At 40.7% G+C, this 20,264-nt stretch overlaps 1 protein-coding gene across 2 annotated transcripts in view; it reads right to left on the bottom strand.

The window, feature by feature from the left end:
• The window catches only part of RSPO2 (R-spondin 2), a 104,923-nt gene extending 84,720 nt beyond the window's left edge, over window positions 1–20,203 (bottom strand). Inside the window, exons 1-2 of one of the 2 annotated variants that reach the window (XM_027692537.1) lie at window positions 20,166–20,203; window positions 19,563–19,850 (exon numbers count right to left, since the gene is read on the bottom strand). In XM_027692537.1, coding sequence (XP_027548338.1) covers window positions 19,563–19,656 — 94 coding nt within the window. In that variant the 5' untranslated portion in view covers window positions 19,657–19,850; window positions 20,166–20,203. Of the gene's footprint in view, window positions 1–19,562; window positions 20,025–20,165 lie in introns of those variants that run through there. The other variant, XM_027692538.1, reaches the window with a different exon arrangement.
• Window positions 20,204–20,264: the final 61 nt, after the last annotated feature.

The following is a 20,264-nucleotide window of genomic DNA, read 5'->3' as shown; positions in this document are numbered from 1 at the left end:
TGCACATTATGTGGACCATCAGGTCCTGCAGCCTAAACACAATTCTCGATTTAATGGATAAATGAATTTTGCTAAACCACTTCAAATACAGGAATGTTTTCTGAATCTGTGTGCAGGCTGTAAATATATTTCCATGAAGTCTCATTCCAAAGAGATCACAGCGCACTTTGTCAGATCCAATAAAAACTGCACCCCAAAACCCCATACCAATGAACTTTCTATGTTTTCTAAGGCTGATTGTAAGCTGCTAGACTGACATCTTGTTTGGCAATTAATTTTTCTTTTCACTAAATAATGCTTTCTATGATAGTTGTCTGCTTTTCATGAAAAAGGTGGGGGTTTCTTCCTATTTCTCTACCTAACCTCAACCACCAATAGACAACAATTTCTTGGTTTTCTCCACCAACTCCACTGATTCCCTCACTGTTTTTCCACATTAGCATCTCTGGGCTGTGGAAGCACGGTGATCTCAGTTGTAAAGGAAAGGTCTGAGCCTTAAGTAAGGAACAAAGTAAGGCTACAGGTTCTCTTTCACTGCATCTCTTACTGCTCAATTGCAAGTGCCATGGAACTTGACTTATTCTTACAAAAGCCATTAGTGAAGATCTGAAATTTCTGCTATGTTGTCTTGTAAGAGGAAGGAAATAATATGTCAGCACACTAATGCAACACCCAAAATTTGTTGCATTATTAAATCAGTAATTAATCATTAATTAGGTAATCTCAAAACAATGTCTCCATTTAGTAAGGGACTCTCACTTACGTAAATGTACTAGAAGTTTGCCTAGCTTAGAAGTCAACACACAGAAATATCTTTAGGACAAACTCCATGGAGCAGAAAGGGAAACTTCATAAAAAAACATTATGGCTCTCAATATAAAACTCTGCAGCACACAGTGGGTCTGATGTACACCAGCTTAAAGAACCCATTTTGGGACAACAGTTCCATTTATGGACTTCAAAAACTTTTGAAACATCACAAATCGTTGCTGTGAGCAGTTGTGTGAGCAGGTGGTCTGGTCCTGGGGCACCTGGCAGACGGACACAAACGGGGCCTCGTCAAGGAGCTTAAGGCTTCTGCCGTGTCAGTGTGGAGGCAATGGCTGGGCTGAATCCTGCCGGGTCCCGCTCCTGTGCCCCTGGCAGCTGGAGGGCCCATCCTGGTGCATGATGTAGGGCCAGGGTCCTGTGGGGCCAGCACTGGGCCCTGCAAGCGCCTTGGGCTGGGTGATGGCACCAGTGGAAAGTGAGCAGGTCCTGAGGAATATTTTGTGTCCTGTGGCAGGTCCAGCTTAATAGAGGGATTTCTGGAGAGGTGAATGTCTCCTGAAAGTGTTACAGAGGAGCTGTGAGGTGTGAGTCCAGCCCCCCCACTTTGTGCTCCGTCTGAGAGCTTGACTTGATTTAATCTGGTAAAGAGGATCTGAAAAGGGGTCTAAGCTGTCCTTGGCACCAAGTGAAAAGGTTAAGTATTGTTCCATGTTGGCCATGGTTCCAAGCCGTCAGTGGTGAGGCCATGCCAGATGAGCTGCAGTCAGGAGGCTGGGAAGCTGCTGGACAATGGCTTACCCAGGGAAATCCAGGCAAGCGCAGAAATGGAAGAATTGCTAATATTGATGATAACTTGCCTATTTCTTGTAGCCAGAGTAAGGAAGCATTGGTACTGGCTGCCCAGGGAAATGTTTGAGTCACCATTCCTGTAGGTACTTAAAAGACATGTGGGTGTGGCACTTAGGGACATGGTTTAGTGGTGGACATGGAAGTGCCAGGTTAACAACGTGACTCACTAATATTAGAGGTCTTTTCCAAGGTGAATGATTTTAGATTCTAATATTATAAGGAACCTTGATCAATATTCTACCCTTCACAAATTTCATGCAGAAGTTTAGCATGTTGACAATCCAAGAAGAAAATACTGTATGGGAAAATTAAAACTGTATTCAAAAGGCCTTCAAGCTTCCTTTCCCTGTGCATGCTCTGCACAGATGAGATACACAGGCTACTCCCAGACCACATTCAAATTTGGAGACCATTATTTGGAGGTCCACTTTCCATACTGAGCAACTAATTTATTGGCAACTGAGACCATTATAATCACTTCCAATATTCTTGTAGCAGATGTTATGGTATCAATAGGAATTTATTCCTTCCCAACTTAAGTGACCTATGCAACTCTCAGATTAAATTGGAGAAGGAAAACCAGTCCCAAATTAAAAGAATGTGGTCAAATAGAAGACCTTGGACTTACTGCTTCATTGACTAGAACTACTTTTTATTATTATTCCCAATGTAAAAATGTAGCCACTCTGATAATTGAGAAGTCTTTTTCCCCTGTACGACTTACTGAAGAACTCCTCACATATTTTTAAGCTGTTTTGTTTCTTGATTCAATGAAGAATACTGAGCTAGGGTAATAAAGGTATTGGCCCTACCTATTTAATCTATGTCCAGCAAGATGTGACAGGCATCAACATAAAATGTCAAACAGTTGAAATTTAAGGTTTTTTTGCTCTTAGTCCCAACATAAACCAATAGCAGATGAGCCTCGTCAACAATTTGCTAGTTGCTCAGTATACTCCAACTATCATGTTCTAGACTGCACACTATATATCTGGTTGGCATTTCAGTGCATAATGAAGAACATACTTACATCCTGTATTTTTCCAATTTTAATCACTATATTACAGGATTAATGGGCTTACAGTTCATGTCAGAAGCCAAATTGTTCTAATAAAATATGAAGCATTTATCTACTGAGAGGCTGGAAAGAGCAAAGTTTGTTTATTGCCAAATCTGAAACAATGCTAACTAGAGCATGTGTTACTTAATCTCATTCATGCCCATAAGATTTTACATGCTAAGACTAAGCTGAGTAAATAAAATTCAGAAACTTGAAGGAAATCTCATTCTCTTATTTTTATTGAGCATTAGTAACAAGCTTGGCTCTGTACTGGAAACCGCCTATTTTCCAGCTCACTTCAGCTACATCTAAGGTACCTTAGGCTTCTTTAATAATCTACCTAAGACATGAAAACTACTGGGCAAATAAGAAAAGGAAAACAGTCCTACCAGAACCCAGGAAAAACTGTAGACAAGCAAAGATTCTTCACAAACATATCCAATTATCACAGCATTTCACCTGGCACTTGTAAACCAATGGTGATACTCTAATTCCACTCAAGTCAGCAGAAGATGAGCCATTCATTTCATAGGACCAGAATTCTCCCTATATCTTTGCCCTAAGAAACTTACAGAGCAGTTTAAGCAAATAGAAATACGCTGCTCTAAAGTCCAAGCATGAGACTTTGACCATCATGTCGCTGTTTAGCAAGAAAGATTCCAAAGAACATCTTGGATAAAGGCACTAAAAGAAGAAAATATGTAAATCTAAGGAACAGATCTTCCGAGTTATAAACATCTGAACAAAGAAACTTACGTAGCAGAATGCAAGCAAAACCAGAACACTAGATAACACAACTGAATTAATTTCTAAGATGTGTAGTCTTCACCATTGTAGTGCTGCTAAAAGTCTATGCCAGGAGCAAATGTGTAGTCCCATTTTCCAGAAAAAGAAAGGTGGATACAGGAGGTGGGCTGAACATAATCATTGCAAAAAACATAATTCATAGAACTCTTTAAAAAACTCAAATTAATAAATTTTAAAATACTTCAAAATTTCCTACAAAGTTATCTTCCAAAACGAAAATGAACCAATGAAACCATTTTCAATAAGGACAGCTTTTTTGGAGGTCAGGGGACAAGAAGGTGGTACTTCAAATAAATATGGAAGTTTCAGCAATAAGCTCAGAGAAAATCCTGGATTTTCAGGTAAGACAAAAGAGCCTATAGACACTTGGAAAAACAATGAAAGAAGAATAAATGCTAAATACACTGCTATAGCTGCACGTGACTGAGAGAAGGAGGAGCAAAACAATTTAACTAGAAATGGGGAAGACAGAAGAGCAGAATAGGTGTCTTCAAACATAGTGGAAAAACACAGGATTGAAAAATTAGAGCTCTGAAAATATTAATGTATCTGAGTTACAGAAAGACATACAAAAAAGACAAGCCAAACTGACTGTTTCCACACTACACAAACCTACACTTCGCTGCAGGACATCACTTTAATTCAATCCAACATCACTACTTTACATCCTGCATGTACTCACCACATTCAAAACATCCACCAAATCTGTCATTCCCCTGTTGTCAATCCTAAGCATCAGTCTGAGACTTCAAACAAACATGATGGACCAGACTTAGAAATTTTGAACTAGAACAGATGGAGCATATTTTCTTTTCAGATACATAGAGCTTTATCTCCACATCTTGCAGGAATACCATTAAAAATGAAATTAAATGTACTAGCTTCTCTATTTCATATCCACCTAAGTCAGAGCAGGCTGGGTCTCATCCTGAAAGAATGATACTTAATGACTACAGGGCTTTTTTAAATTCAAATGAGAATTCCCTCAAAAAGAAGACAGAAAAATAAAAAATATATTAAATTTATCTGTGCACTCCGGGTGCTTCGCATTCAGTACATTTCAGGTAGAAATTAAAATTAGTATTTGTCAAGAGACTATTGGGGTTTTTTTTGTTAATACTGTGGAAATGCAAATAGAGTCTTAAAAACAGGTCATATGTTTCTAAAAAACTAAAAGCCACTTGGCTCACATTACATAGATTATGTTTGCAATGTGAATGCAAGACTGTAGAATTAAAGGAAGGATAGTGGAAGCACTGAGGAGGAAAAGACAAACATGCTATATACTTTTTTTATATTCTTAATAGAAGAAATACACATTTTTTAATTTTGAGAATGCCTTAAAGTTTTGAAGCTATGTTTCCATTTTCAGATAAGTTAAATTTAATGTGTTCAGCTTAGTAACTAACTGTGGGCCTCCTTGAAACATTTTAATTTCACAGCCCTGAGGCGTCTCAAGCCTCATTTTCAAAATCTGATAATATAATTACCTCATTTTGGAATGAAATAAAACATAATTTGGTTTTTTATGAGTATATAAATTGTTCTTACAACAATTAAGTCAGCCTACTGCAAATACCTACCTGCGTATGAAGACCTCCACCCTTTGTATCTGAAAGTTAATAAAATGTCAGGATAAAACTCCATTTAAATACTTTCAGACACATATCTAGTAATGAAAAAAAGGCAGTAATTTCTGCACCCTGCTGAGCAGCGATGCAGAGTCATATAGGTTTTGCTGCCTGATCTCTGATAGACATGAGAACACAGAAGGCTTCAATCAGATAGAGCCAGCACTTTCTAAAGCTCAGATCATGCCACGAATGCCATGCTCTACATGCTGGTGTGTGCTCAGTCAATAAAGTTGGAAGCAGGAAACTTATTTATTTGCTTATTATCCTTCATAATAACCATTTACATGCCTAGAGATTAGCACTCTAGGACCCCTTAGCTATACAAATCTGATATAATTTAAACTGCACTGTGATAAAACACTACCTTCTCTCTAAACCAGAGGAACTCAGGCACAGAAAGAAAAGACAGACTTGCAGTGCCTGCTTAAGCTGCTCAACATTTATTTTAAAAAAACAGAGAGAGCAAAAAACTCTTTGTAGAAACACATGCAGAAATCTGTTATGGGGTGGTGGGGTAGAAGAATCTGGTTTTAAACATACTGACCAGCTCTGTTGGTAAGAGAACCAGGCACCTTGGATTCAAATTTCATGCTCTCACCACTAAACCACAATCCCTGCAGAGCATTTAAGTAAAGCTGTAAAATTGAACATCAAACAGCAAATGCAAAGCTCTAGGATATACTTGAATACTATCAAGAGCATTCAATAATCAGACTTCTTCTTAGCTAAATATGCATAAACAAAAGAGAAATTACTCCACACAGCAGAATAACATGGGGATCTCTACATGGTTACTACAAGGAGAGAGGAGATAGTGTTTCTGTAACAAACTATGAATGAATGACAAAATCAAGAAACAAATAAACACGATATCAAGCACTGATGAAACACAAGTCAGCTATGTTTGTGGCTAAACAAAATGGTTAAGGCTTAGTCACAATTTCATAACTTAGTGGTATGAGATGTAAATGCAAGAGAAGGATAACTGTAAGTAGTACTGACATTAAATCATTTCAATATAAGTCTCTTGAGAGACATGCTATTCCTCCACAGTACTGCATTTCATTGTGTGCTTTTTCTCTTTACATATCTGCCAGACTTAACTGTGACTTGAGGTATTTGTAAGAAAGATCAAGCCCAGAATGGCACATGCTGTGCTGAACCTCACAAAAATCTAGAATCAATTACCATTTTCTGTAGAAAAAGAAACTTTGCAATGAAAATTTTACATGGAAACTGACATACTGAGCAAAAGCATTGCTCACTCCAGCAGCAGCCAATAATACTTTACAGAAAGGTATCAGAAACCTCTCTTTCATTTCCATGTTAAGAGTACTCCCAGTCTGCAATACTCAAATCTGAACCTAGAAGCATGAGATGAAGTAGTTCCCCTGAAAAAAACCTATAATGTTAATAAGAAAATTTATATTATTGTTATATAAAGTATTACCTACTTTACCATTCAATGGTCAAACCTCAGATTTAGCAGGAGTGGCTATAGCGGCCTGCTGTGAACATCTATCTAGTTGTGTGATGCTGGCACAATTAGACATTTCATTCTCTTCAACCCCTATCCCAATTACACAGCAGGATTGAGTAAAAAAAGAAAATCACTTGAGACTTGTTTTTTCAAAGATACTAAGCATACCCAGTTGTCATTCTCTTTTACTTTATTTTGTAACCCCAGGACTCCGTTTTGACACCTATAAGAGATATCCATCACTTCAGAGAGGTGCATGGGGAAGCATCCTGAGCACTCCAAAACACTGTCACAAAACAGAAGAACAAATGATTTTCAAAGACACAATCACAGTAGTCATGTTTTTAAGAATAAGGCCACTGGGTTTGCTAACCCCACATAATCAAAACACTAATACCATGGTGGATGAAGTACCATTGCTACTAACCACTCCACTGGGTCTTCTGAAATTTGAAGTGTCAGCACATGTGTTTTTTTTAAGCTGTCCACATCTATGGATATGAGCTACACGTGTAGCTGTTCATCAGCTAGTGTGCATACACTGAGCACCCAGAAAGGATAAAAGCAACAGAATGTGAATGACAAAAATATTGACTTTAGTAATTAGAAAAAGCCAGCTGCAGCTAATAAGAAGGAATGTTAAACTGGGATTTTTTTTTTTAACTTTATTTCAGCTGAGACACAGAAGCCAACTAAATCACTGGACTCTTTCACTGTACGACTGCTGGTAGAAAACTGTGCACAGAAAAACGACTTCAGCTGATCTGGTAGGAACACAAGCCTTAAATGGAGGTCTTCGTTCAGGTCAAGCTTTGGCAAATTCTAATCCTTCTCAGGTGACATTACATGTATTCAACCACATCCAGCTGATCTCTTCAAATATTTTCCTTCCTCTCCTCCTTAAGCCTTCCAGAGTGAATTTAAGTAGCACAGACTAATGTTGTTTTACCCAATGAGCCTCATGTTACATCAGGCTCAATATGCAGTAGTTTCACTTAGCGGCTGCTTGGAAAGCTATTAAGAGAAAACAATATGATACCGAGTCTGTCTTCAGATTCAGGTTTAATAGAGTCCCATTTCAACTCTTTTCCAAAAGCTGAAAAAACCCCTACATATTGATGCTACTGCTAATGTTACAATAACTGAAATAAAAATTGGAAGCAGCAAGACTTTTTCCAGGAGTCTGATGAAAGAATTAAAAGTAATGAAAGAGTTCTTAACTACAGCACTAGCAAAGTGAACTACAGCTCTTAAAAAAGAGAAGTGCCTTTCAGTCTTTCTGTAGCATCTGACAGAAATACTGCACGAGACAACAATATCCCAGAGCAAACACCACTTCAGGAGTATCCACTACAGCTGAGACAGATTGGCATTACCCCCAGATTTACAGCAAAATGAGCGAGATCAGAGTTAGGTCTAGTATCTTAATCATTACATTCACAGTGCACTCTCTGGTATTTGTACATACCCGAGAGAAGAAAAATGGCCAAGCAAAGCACTCATATGATGCAAAATTAGCATGATATAGAACCTCATTTTTATGACAACTTTAAATGGCTCAGATCACCCAGACAAACTTAGCTGTTCATCATTCCTTTGATTTCAACTCTTACCTTTCATTTCTGCTGTGCATCATCAGCATTTTTTGCACGGACGCAAGAATATAAGGAAAAGGGAAGAGGTGAAGCAGGTACTATTTCGGGACTTCTGCTAGAATGGGAGTCTTATTAAGGGAAAGTGACAGAGCTGGAAAGTCCTGTGTCACTACTGAATGCGAGGAAGCTTCTCTGGGTTGATTTTAGTACTCCAACAAAGTTAGGGTGATTGCAACTGCACATGATTCAGTCACTTATCCTAACCATTCCTAAAGGGATGGGGGGTATTGGCCAGAATACTGCTGGCACAAGATGCAAATAACAAGACACTTTTAGCAGAAGAACAGACAATATCCTCCTCTTCTTGTACCCAAAGTTGATCAAAACTAGACTCCCTTTAACACAACACAGAAATCTCTCTATTGGGTTGCTGAGACCATGCAAGAGACAGATGGAGCATGTGCAGTACAAATACAGGCAGATAAATGAGAAATTGTTGGCTTTCTTGCTCAAAGAGATACAGATGAGTCTGAACTTTAATCTGAAATGGAGGGAATACTTTTTTTGTGCAAGTACATGCCCTCAGCACAGAGTGGCTACATAATCCAGTGAACACAGACAAGTCTGACAATCAGAACTGGAGATCGGATACCCAACTCTGTTCGAAACCATTAATAACAAGGTTATTCTATGCCTCCTCTTTCTTGCCTTCCTGTGTCAGTTTTGCTTACCCGAATCCTTCAAACAAGTCTAAAACAAGCCTATATTTTTACTATTCCACATCTATACAGCACTAGATACACACTGCATAGCGCTAGGTGGCCTACAGGTTCTGTTCACTTAAATATAAGATTTTGCAGATTTGCTTCTCAGTTTCACACCACACATTTTGCATTGAAGCAGTTCATAGTTTTTGGTTTCTACAAAAATCTATATAAAAAATAACCACAAACAAAACAGAGTAAACTTGAATCAAAATAAGCTTTATAGCAAAAAAAAAAAAATTAGTTATTCTAAACACTACAAAAAAAAAAGTTGGGTATTCTTCTCATTTTACTTCCCAAGTACAGATAAAAGCACTTCCTAAAACTCAATTCCCAAAAAACTTAGAAGACCCAGGGCAGCAGATCAAATTCAGGAAACTCTGAGACTGAATAAGAGTTACGATAAGCATTTGTAATTCTGCTGTTTCATTATATTTAAAAAGAGCAACCATGACCCACTGTCCTCTCAGCATCAGCAAAGATGCTGCATTCTAGCATATTGAGATAGTGCTGTAAGAAATAGAGTTGGAAGTCAGAGCACCTGTCTAAAAGCACCATTTCAATTAGATGCTTTCATTATTAACATCCGTGCTATAATATTAACATTTCACACTGGAAAGCTGCTTAGCATTTACATAAAAGAGGGATTTATTTCCTATTACCATTGTCATTGATGTATACATGTATTAACCAGAAGTTTTACATGTGGAAAGACTAACAATGGAAGCAATCCCTCTGACATCCTGAAGGTACCCTCTTACCAGGGATGGAGAATTCCCAACACTGAACCATGTCAGATAGAACCAAACAGGCAATTTACTCATGTAAAATCAGTATTTGCTGAGCAACTTAAAAAAAAGACCAAGACAGATACATGCAGGCCAGGTATATTTTGTATGGCCCAGGCAAGGAGCCTAAGTTAAAAAACTGTCCTGTCATCAGCTATTGCCACAGGAGCAGATCACAACAACAAAGGCACACAACTACCCCACTGCAAAAGGTGCCTTCCCTTGGATGTCCCTCAGTAAGTCAGCTTTCCTTACAAGTGACAACTCAAAGTAGGGCAGAGAAGACCAATCATTTTGGAGAAGACAGGAAATCAAATTTAGAGGTAAAACCACCTCCTGAGAATATTGCTGATGGAAGTAAAACATGTAACCTGATGAGGACAAATAAATAAGCGAATTGAAATGCTCTTTGGGTTTATGTTTCTTCCAAGAGTGAAGTATCTCAGATCAGAGGCTATTTGGAAGTATTTTACAGAAACTGGCAAATGCTTTAAGCAAACTAAAACCAGGTAGCTGCTGTGTTGTGCTGTGAACACAACCTAACACACCTTGAGTGCATCGCAGTGATTGTACCAAGTTACAGTTACTCTTGCTGAGTGAAAAGTGAATCCATGACCGTCACATTATTAGCATGCACTGTGTAAAATGAGATGTAAACCAGGTCTGAACTAGCCGTCATGAAAGGCCAAAGAACATTTCTGCTTTTGGAAGGAAATCCAGGACAGATTTCTGATTTCTGCTCTGGCGACCTTAGTTCAGAGGTTGTCCTCTAAGCAGGGCCAGCACTATAAGCCCTCACCTTAGCTGGGATCCTTAAGTACCATCTCAATATAGATAAAGCAAAAATGACGAAGTTTCAATTCCCATTCAAAAGCATCATAGCCACATCCTTGCCAGTGGAATCACTGTGTAAGTTGGTAGGTTTATAATAAAACTGTATTTTATCTACCAAAGTTTTTGAGTAATTCCAGAAAGAAGTAAGAGCGAATCAGTAACACCTATCATAACACTACTAAGCATGGTTGCTATTTCAGTTGTTTCCATCTTGCCCAGGAAGTTTTAGTATGGACTTGATGGGTGTTGTCAGCACTGCTATACATGTGTGGATTAATCTGTGCGTGCACAACAGCCATTTGTCTGATGTGGCTAGTTTGGGGTTTTTTGGTATTCCAAAGGTGGCAACCATACGGCTGAGAAGACCATACATTAATGCAGAGTATATATTTGTGTGCAACGTATTTCAGTCAGCATTTCAACTCAAAAAAGAAAATCATGTGTCTGGATCAGGAAGTTTTTATCGCACCAGTGCAATTCTCTAACACAAATACACTTGTCCTTTGCAGTGTAAAAGTTTCTTCCCAGATATAAAAAGGCACAAACATTGTCTTCATTGCTGCACATGGTCTACTTGGGAATTAGTGTTCATGCAACTGCGCAATGATTAAAAAAAACCACACCAACCTAAAAGCCAACATCACAAACATTACTTATCTTTCCGATCCCTTTCTCCGTCTCATTACATCTATGTTTGAGTCTGTTTTTCATCAAGATGGAGAAAATCTTGACAATTCTCAAAAAAAAATATAGACAAAAGGTTCTGCAAGGTAAATTTGAGACTCTATCCCTAGACCATATGCTCTTGATTACTTTTAGATTTAAATCCTTGAGAGAAAAAATTATTTTTAAAAACAGAAAATCATAGTAGAAGTACTTTCATATTATTTTGGATCTATGTTAACCATACGTGAGATTTGCTATTATCCTCTTCAAATAACATTGCATAATTCCTTGAAAGTGGGGGTATTTTTTGAAACACAATTGCAGAACTGCATGTCTCTTCTAAATATTCTGTGTGTTACCTGTAATTGCTTACATTTCCCTAGTTACAGTCATACAAATATCCCATAGAAACAACACAAAAGGAATGAAAGCAGACAGCATTCCCTCAGGAAAGGGCAAAGTCTTACAGATGCATCAAGTACTTGGCTCTACAGAAACTGATGTTTCAAAAAGAAATACATAACTAATTACTGAAACAAAGAGCATGAAGGTTTTTTGCACTTCTCATTATATCTTAACAGATGGTATCTTAAAAACTCCCACTGATCACATAATTCAGGTACCTAAAATACTAGTTGCTTCTTCACTTTCCCTTACAAAATTAACCTCTTCCCCACACTACAGTTCTACTCCTTTTTCTATATCCTTATGCATTTCACAGTTTGCACATTCAAGTCCATAAATAAGAGGAAATGTCAGAAAATTTAGCTGCCCATCTTTTGCATGTCACTTAAAAAGAAGTTTCAAGCCACAACTTTGTATTTAAGCAACAAGCAATTGCATCAAAATAGCATAAGATTAAAGCAGAGCTATATAAACTCACTGGAGTGTTTCAGTCAAGAATATTTAGGTACAAACACAAAGATGAGGCAATGTGATCTGTACATATGCAGAAAGTGCTAGCAGCTGCTCCACGGACCACAGTTTGATAGTCAAAGGTCAGAGATGTGTGTAGCTGTTTGAAATCAAGGTAGTAAGATACAGCAATCCCAAAGTAAAGACATACAATTAAGGTCTCAAATCCTTGTAGTCTCAGAGGAAGATCTAGAGAGGAAAGTATCATGATACCCCATCACTTCATATGAGTTACAGTTTTCATCTCCGTTCCATGCTCAGAACATGGATTTCACATCAATTAAGAATTTTAAAGTAGTAAAGTACCAATCTCTTGTAATTCCTTCTTCCCGCTCCCAATCTCCACTGCAGAAACTGCATGAAAAGGTGACGTTAATTAGAGTGTTGTCAAACTCGTTTTTTCACTCTTGCCTCTGTGTTTGACACTGTGCTGCACCACTGTCTGCCTCTTGGGGGCATACACTGGAGAGACCACCACCCTGATCCCTTTCAACTTCATTTCTCCTCAGTTTTGAAAAAGTATTAGTGAAAATGGACAGGATGGTTCACGTCATGGTAAACCCTGTGAGAGCTCAACAGCCGGATGCAGAGAGAATAAAGTGACACAGTTTCAAGTCAGGCTTACATGTGACTTTACTTCCCACAAAGTTCAGCAAGCATAACAGTGAGCAGCCTTTATGTATGGAGCTGGCTGGATAAAGCCAACATGTAGACAGGAGAAATAGCTCTGTATCTGCCTTATAGTGCTCACAAGCAACATCCAATTGACGCTTCACATCCTAAGATGTATCAGTCAGAAACCAAGCATCATAAAGTCATACAAAGCCTGTTCCATGCTCTATACCGATTACTTGGGAACAGGCTTAAACACTATACTGCTTCCCAAAAAGTGACAGATTTACTCTTCATACACAAAATTACTTTGCAGCACCACACTGATGCTTACCAAAGCATTGCATTTGCTAAACAAGTACTACAAAGACAATGAGTACACAAACCATGACAGCACCTAATTTCAGTGTCTAAAGCAGCCCATGATGAAAGGATCAAGCTGTCACATTTGTGCATTATCAACAGCCAAAACATATGAAGTCATGCTTTTCACTAAGAAAAGGATTAGAAAATACTTAGATACTAGACAAATAGAGAAGGTTCTCCAACTGTGCCTGAACAAAACTTTGAGGTGAACAGAAAGGGTATGCCTGAGGAATTTAATTTATTAAAAAATATCTGCAACTAAATAAATGCCTAATATGGGAGAAAACAGAACTTTCGGGGCTGTACCTGTTAAAGTTAGGAGCTGCACCAACAGACTTTAATATAGGTGAGGAGATTGAATGCACTGGATGCCTTCTCATTTGGGGCTGATTTCAGCTTAGTTCAGAGGCTAACAACAAAGATGCATACATCTGAACTACACTTTATCTTTAGGTAGAGGTAATCAAGTAATCTTTTTTATATTTATTAAGTTTAGGGCATGTTTTATCTGATCAAAGGCAGGCACCTACTGTTGGCTAAGTTAAATTGTACCAACAGCTCAATGAACTGTACCAACTAGTACTACATCAATCATAAAAGAAGATGTAGACACTCACGTTCCAGATAGCCACATGTAGTCACACAAATCCCATCCCTCAGTTTATAATCAGTGATACGTTTTTGGAAAGGATGTTATGGTCAGCTATAAGCTTTCAAGTTTGATGTACAGTGCACTGGAAAATGTTTTCTGCCTGTGACGGTCTGCAGGTTTGACTAGACAGTCCCTCTAATCTATAGTTAGCTAAAGTTCTTGGTATTAAAAAATAGCTAGATGATCAGAAATGAAATGCAGGCCTTCATGGGATAGTCAGACTCTTGGCAGAAAGAACAAGAGAAAGAAAAAACCCAAAGAGACAGCCTACAGAATGACCATTGTTTATTTCTTTATGCCTTGAATTTTGATAGCAAACACCTCTTCCACTTTCTAGATTTTAAATAATTTCATATTTTTCATTAGAGGCAGCTTACATAAACAACACCATGTTAACATACTTTATCACAGTAATTAATTCTGGCCTGTATATTGTAAATTTGGTCTAGTCTGGCCTCCAATCGGGAGACATGGAGACACACTGCTCATAACACTGCTGCTTCTTTTGAGAACAAACGCAGAATCGTTCTTGAGAAGAAAAGACAACACAGAAAGAACCATGTCTTGCCAATACCGCCTAAGGAGACATTCCATCGTGCCTTTTGCAACTGGACTTGTCTCTCTCACATCAGCCTTTTTAGCCACCAGCGCGTTTGTAGTAAGTGTGGGCAGAATCCTTCTCAAATCTTCGTTCACGAAGCCTAGCCATGATGATGACACACTGAATTGAGAAACTGCATTATTGCTGTTATCACCATAGCGTGCCTGTGTTAGTGTAGAAACTCACTTTTGGTATCTGTCATACATTTTGAGCTACTTTAGTGACAGTTTTCAGCCAAGCCTTGGAAAATATACATCCCCTCCTTCTGCAAAAGTGGGAAAATGTAAAATTAAGTCAAGTTTATCAAGCACACAAATATGCATGCTTGATATATGTACCTCATCACAGGTAAATCTTACCACAGGTTTTAACACAAAAGCATGTAAGCATAGACTTCAAGGTGTGACCAGACACACCCATCTACTCCAGCATCCTAATCCTAAGTGACCTATAATGGAAGCTGAAGGGATGGATACAGGCAAAGGAAAGCACACACACAACACTGTGTCAGCACATGCTCCCCATTTCCAGTTTCCAAATAATAGGCCTTGAGACATCTAAAGGTGTCAGATGCATATGACTTGCTCCAGGGTATCCTGCCTGGCCTCTAGTTGCTCAAGATCATATACATACCAAGCCCAGAAGTATAGCTTAAATATCATAAGCAGCACTACAAACCTAGTTTGTGAAGCTGAATCAAACACCCAAATTTAGGTGTCTGTTTCAATGGTGAATCCTGCTCTTGGTGTTTGGAGCATCTCTTCTGCAAATCTTCACAATTCACTTGAACAGTGTTTATTGTCAGTAATGCTCCATCATTAGCTAGTCCAATATTCAGTCACTCACACAGAAATTTTGACTTCTGGCAGTTTAAGAAACTTCCTCATGCGCACCAAATAAGGTATAAGTAGCCAAAAGTTTAAAAGTTTTGACTTTCAGTGATTACAGTATTAGGATACTCTTACTGCTGTAGTAATGATGTATGTATAAAGAATGTTTAATTATTAACTATCTTCAGTAAGGGTCTGAGGAAGGAACAGAAGCTACCCTCCAAAGCTTTTCTACTGATCACAAGAACCTTGAAAATTACCCCTTAAAGTACTAACATGTCTCAGTTCTTTTACAAGTTCTGTTACCAAGTTCTGTTACAAGCAATTAATGTAACATCTGAAGAAAAAACATTTCAAAGTATAGCTTCCACATAAGATTCTAAGCCTTAACCCACAGACAAAAAGTTAACTGTCCTCCAAATGTAAGACATGTTTAAAGCTCAAAGAGAAGAGGACTGAATTGCTAAAATATTTGGATACTGTTGGACAACTAAAAGATATTCTTTGTAGTGTGACTTTTTTTTTTTTGAGATAAATTACTCTTAGGAGCAAGTACAGTCCTTGTAAAAGTAGATGTGGTGCTTATTTCAGTCAAGCATTTCCAACACAGGTTCTTTTTCCCTAATGCTCAAATCATCTATCTTTCCCAAAGCCTGACCACACCATCCAGCTGAGACAGGCTCCAAGATTATTCCCTTCTCAGGTAAGTACCTTGTTAGGGAAGCTAAATCACAATCACTAATATCCAAACAGGTTTTTCTTTTAGCTGAAAATCCATGTAACAGCTTCCTATATTAATAACAGGTTTGTGGTCAAGATTCCCATCTTATATCAAGATGATAAAGATTTAATTGACATAATTTTGATCCCAGTGACTGTGCCCCTCCACATATGTATATTCTCCCATAAACACTGTACACAAAGCTATACTGAGATCTGAGAAACACTTATGACATTTCCTTCCCCAGGGTCTCCTATTTCCACCTGTGGGTATTTTGCCACCAGCACTGTCACTACTAGTCACTCATTGCCACAGATATTACCCCTTTATGTACCTCTAATACAGTGTGAGCATCTAGGAGATGAGTGTTCACCTTAGCCCTTATGACACCACATGAATATGAACTAAATAGAATGAGAAGTATTTGACAGCCACAGGTTTTCTTTGAGTTCCTGGATACAGGCAACTTCCGGTTTCCCAGTGTGATCGTGTCCCATTCATATCTCTCATTATTCCAACATTGGTCTCACCAACTCAAGAAAGCCTCTCTGTATTAATCTTGAGTCTTCCCATCAATACAAGCACTGCTGTTACACTGACTTTTTCTTCCTTGGGGAATTTTGTTAGCATCTACTTTTTGATGGTTGTTTACAAGGATCCCTATATTTTCTTCTGTCAGTGCTTTTGCGGAATACCATCACTTCTCGCAGGAAGCCAGCCTGGCAGTCTTCATTTCTATGTACCCCAATCTTGATTTGTGGTTCTCTTTGGAGAAGTTCTTTTTATTATGTCTCAGACAAGGGAAAAACCACTAGTTTTTCATGCACCCTGTGACATTCAGTGAAATGCTAAGACATGAAGTTGCCCATCTTCTACCAACCGCTAAAGAGAAATCTGAAGAGATAAATTTTCCTTGTAATGACCAAGCAAGTAGGTATCCAAGAGAAACAAAAAAAATCAAATTATACAATTCAACAAGCCAGCTGTGAGATTACACCACTGACCTTTAAGATAGGTAATCCTTAAACAGGTTTTAAAAAAAATCTTCTTCAAGAAAGGTAAAAAGGCCATAATTACCTGCTCAGGGCAGAAACTTCCAGAGGGAGAATTTGCTGGGGTGTTTTAAGGAACATAAGGTTCTGCTCTGAGCAACTAGGCAAAGCAAAATTCTAATGAGCTGCAAAAGTAACTGAAAGCAGCAGTGGAGTAAGCAGAACCTGTTAATTATTACACATTTATAAAAAAAAATTTAATGAAATAACATTGACTAACACAAGTTAGTAGGAACCACATTCTAAACCCTAATTTTTCATTCCACTTCTAGTGCAATGTTGCAAGCCCTGCAAGCAGAACGGGAATGAAGAATTCTGAGAACATCCCTCAAATTTACTAAACTCTTCTTTACTAGAGTATTCTACACCAGCTACAAATCAACACAAATGCCAATACAGGCATATATACTTAAAGTTTACTGTACATTTAGCTGCTTTAAAAAAAAATCAGCTACACATGATATTTGCCCATAATTCCAGACTGAATGCAATTGATTCCTACCACACAGGAGACTTAATCTAAGCCAAAAATTGTATTTCATTAAGAAAACGATATTATGGAGCATCTGAGATCATGTAACAGACAAAAGAGTATGCCAGAGAAATTTTAACTGCCAGTACCCCACAGTGACTGCCTGATTATTTGCAGATGGGATATGGAAAAATTGTGAAATTATTGGAATTTTGGGTCCTGTATGAAAGCATTACTTCAGACTGCATGTGTCATGGCAAATGTCTATTATAATTTGAATACATTCTTAGATTTTGCTTTCAGTGCTTAGAACTGGCTATGCTTACTTCTTTAGACTTATTAACTGAAAAAGACTGCATTCTTCAAGGCTCAAAACAAAACCCTTAGGTGATCACACAAAACAGTGCCAGTAAGTCAACTGTCAATACTGATGGTATTTATCCAATAATTAAACTAAAAACTAATTTAAATCAATCTCCTTTGGAAAAGCCAACTGCTCAACAAGCACAACAATTGGTCTAAGATCAATCAGTGAACATGAGATCAATTAAAACCAGCTTAAGTTTTTGTAGAAGGACAATTCACACAACTCGAGTTAGATGTCTATTCATTTCAATACTCCCACAATGCAGTCCTTAAGCTCTGTTGTAAAGCAGAAATGCCACTATCACACTCCACTGTCTAGCCAGCACTCTAAGTAGTTCCACATTTAATTAAAGACACAGTATACTCTTTGTTAGCACAGATAGTCTGGTCACTTTAAAAGACTACTATCGTTTTAGCCACACACACAGAAATTAAATTCTGGAAACCATCTGTTGAAAAACCATCAAAACTAAATTGCTTTACAATTTTATTTGTACCTACTCTGAAGGCAATATATGCATGAAAGTACAAACTATTTTCTTCTCACAGTTTTATTATTATTTGTACCAGTTTAACACTGGAGATCTTAAGTTCCTCCCCTTCCAAATAATACCACGAAAAGTGCAATTCTTTCAGAAATACGGATTTCTCAGCAACTTGAGCCACCTGATTTTCAGCTAACTTTAGAAATGGGAAGAGGAGGCATGGCCGAGAAAACAACAGGAAAAGGGATAGCAAAATAATTCAGAATATGTGGATAATAAAAACATTTTATAATAAGGTGAACCTACCCACCAGAAAAAAAGAAAAAAACCCAAACGAAGCCACGGCCAGGCTGCCAGCCGGGAAGCGCTGCAGTAACGTCTCCGTCCACACGGGAGCTGTACTGGCACATTGCACCGCTCCGGCTGCTGAGCTCCGACACCCTGACACCAGCGCTTTAGGGAAAGAGATCAAGCCCCAACGCACCGTTTATCTCTTTTCCTCAGAGGGATCTGGACGTTTCCAGCAAAGTTGGCGGCACAGAAGTCCCCTGGGCGCTGGGGAAGGCGCGGTTCGCTCGGCCGGCCGAGCCCCGCGCGAGCGGCACGGCGGTACCGGAGGATAAAAGGGGAGAAGCCGCCTTTCTGCCTCGGAAACGCGGTCGCTCTAAGGATGGTCCACGGAAAGCAGCTTCCAAGTCCGTCCCATGGACACGCGAGTCTGAACTGTGCGGGCAAACAGCGAGCCCTCGGACGCTGGGAGCTGCTGGACGAGGAGCGACGGCGGCATCAGCGACGTTCCCTGCTCCTGCGGCCCCTCCCGCGGCGGGAGCTCCCAGCGAGACCCCGGCCCCGCGGGGAGGGAGGACACGGCGCGGGGGGCGTGCGCCCACCGCTCCACATCCCGCAGCTCCTAGCTCGGGACGGTGCTTTCCCATCGGAGCTCACGCCGCTCCTCCCGCTCCCGGCCCGACCTCCCCAGCGGGAGGGCGGCGAGCAGCCCCGCCGAGGGGTCACCACGCCGGCTCGGCCCCGCGCCCCCCGGCTCGCCCCCGCTGCCGCCCCACGTGCCGGCCTGGGGCCCGCGGGGCCGGGGCGACTCTCACCTGTCGGGGAGTGGCCCTTCCCGGGCGGGGAGACACAGTAGCGACAGGAGCGCAGCCCCCCGGCAGTGTCCGTCTGCCCCACAGGCGCTCCCGCCGCTGCCCCGGCCGAAGTCCCGGGAGAGCCGGCGGCGCCACTCACCTCTCTTGCTGCGTCTCCAGCGGCCGGGCTGGCAGTGGCCGTAATCCATGCAGTTCAGGATGATCAAGGCAAAGGAGAAGAGGCGAAACTGCATCCTGGGCCGCTGGGGTGGGCAGCCTCCTCCGGCGGCGGCGAGGGGCGGCGAGGCCGGCGGCGTGCTGGGCGAGGAGGGGCCGGCGGAGGGTCGTGGGGCAGCGGCTGCCGGAGGTGACTGCAGGAGTTTATACGCCTCTTGCCGCCCTTCTCGGGCGCTGTGAACTCACCGCCGCTTCCAGCATCTCCGCTGTGCTGCAGGGAGAGAGAGAGGGGAAAGGCTTGGCCCCGGGCTCTCCTGGCTGCTCAGGCTCTCCCCAGAAACAAACAAACAGAAAAAAAAATCGCAGCCCAGGTCGGGGCAGGAGCGGGGCCGTAGAGCGGAGTCACCGACGGCCCCAAGTGTGTCCCCGACCGGCGGGCGAGTGCTGCCGCCCCTGACCCGCGCGCCCCGGGACAGGCTGTCAGCCCGGGGACAGCGCTATTTATCCCGGCGCGGGGCTCCCCGCCCACACGCGCTCAGGTCGCGGGCACGGCGGGGCGAAGCCGCCCCCCAACCCCCCCCCGTACCTCCCGCGGCGCGGCCCTGCGGCCACCCCGTCCCGCCGCCGGGTCCGGAGCGCGGCCCCGCGCGGCGGGGCAGCCCCACGCGGGCCGGCCGGGGCGCGG

This window comes from Neopelma chrysocephalum, unplaced genomic scaffold, assembly GCF_003984885.1.
Source record: "Neopelma chrysocephalum unplaced genomic scaffold, ASM398488v2 Primary Assembly neopelma1_86, whole genome shotgun sequence".
NCBI lineage: Eukaryota > Metazoa > Chordata > Aves > Passeriformes > Pipridae > Neopelma > Neopelma chrysocephalum.
Note: the sequence above shows the minus strand (reverse complement) of the source record. Positions and strands in the feature narration are given on the sequence as shown.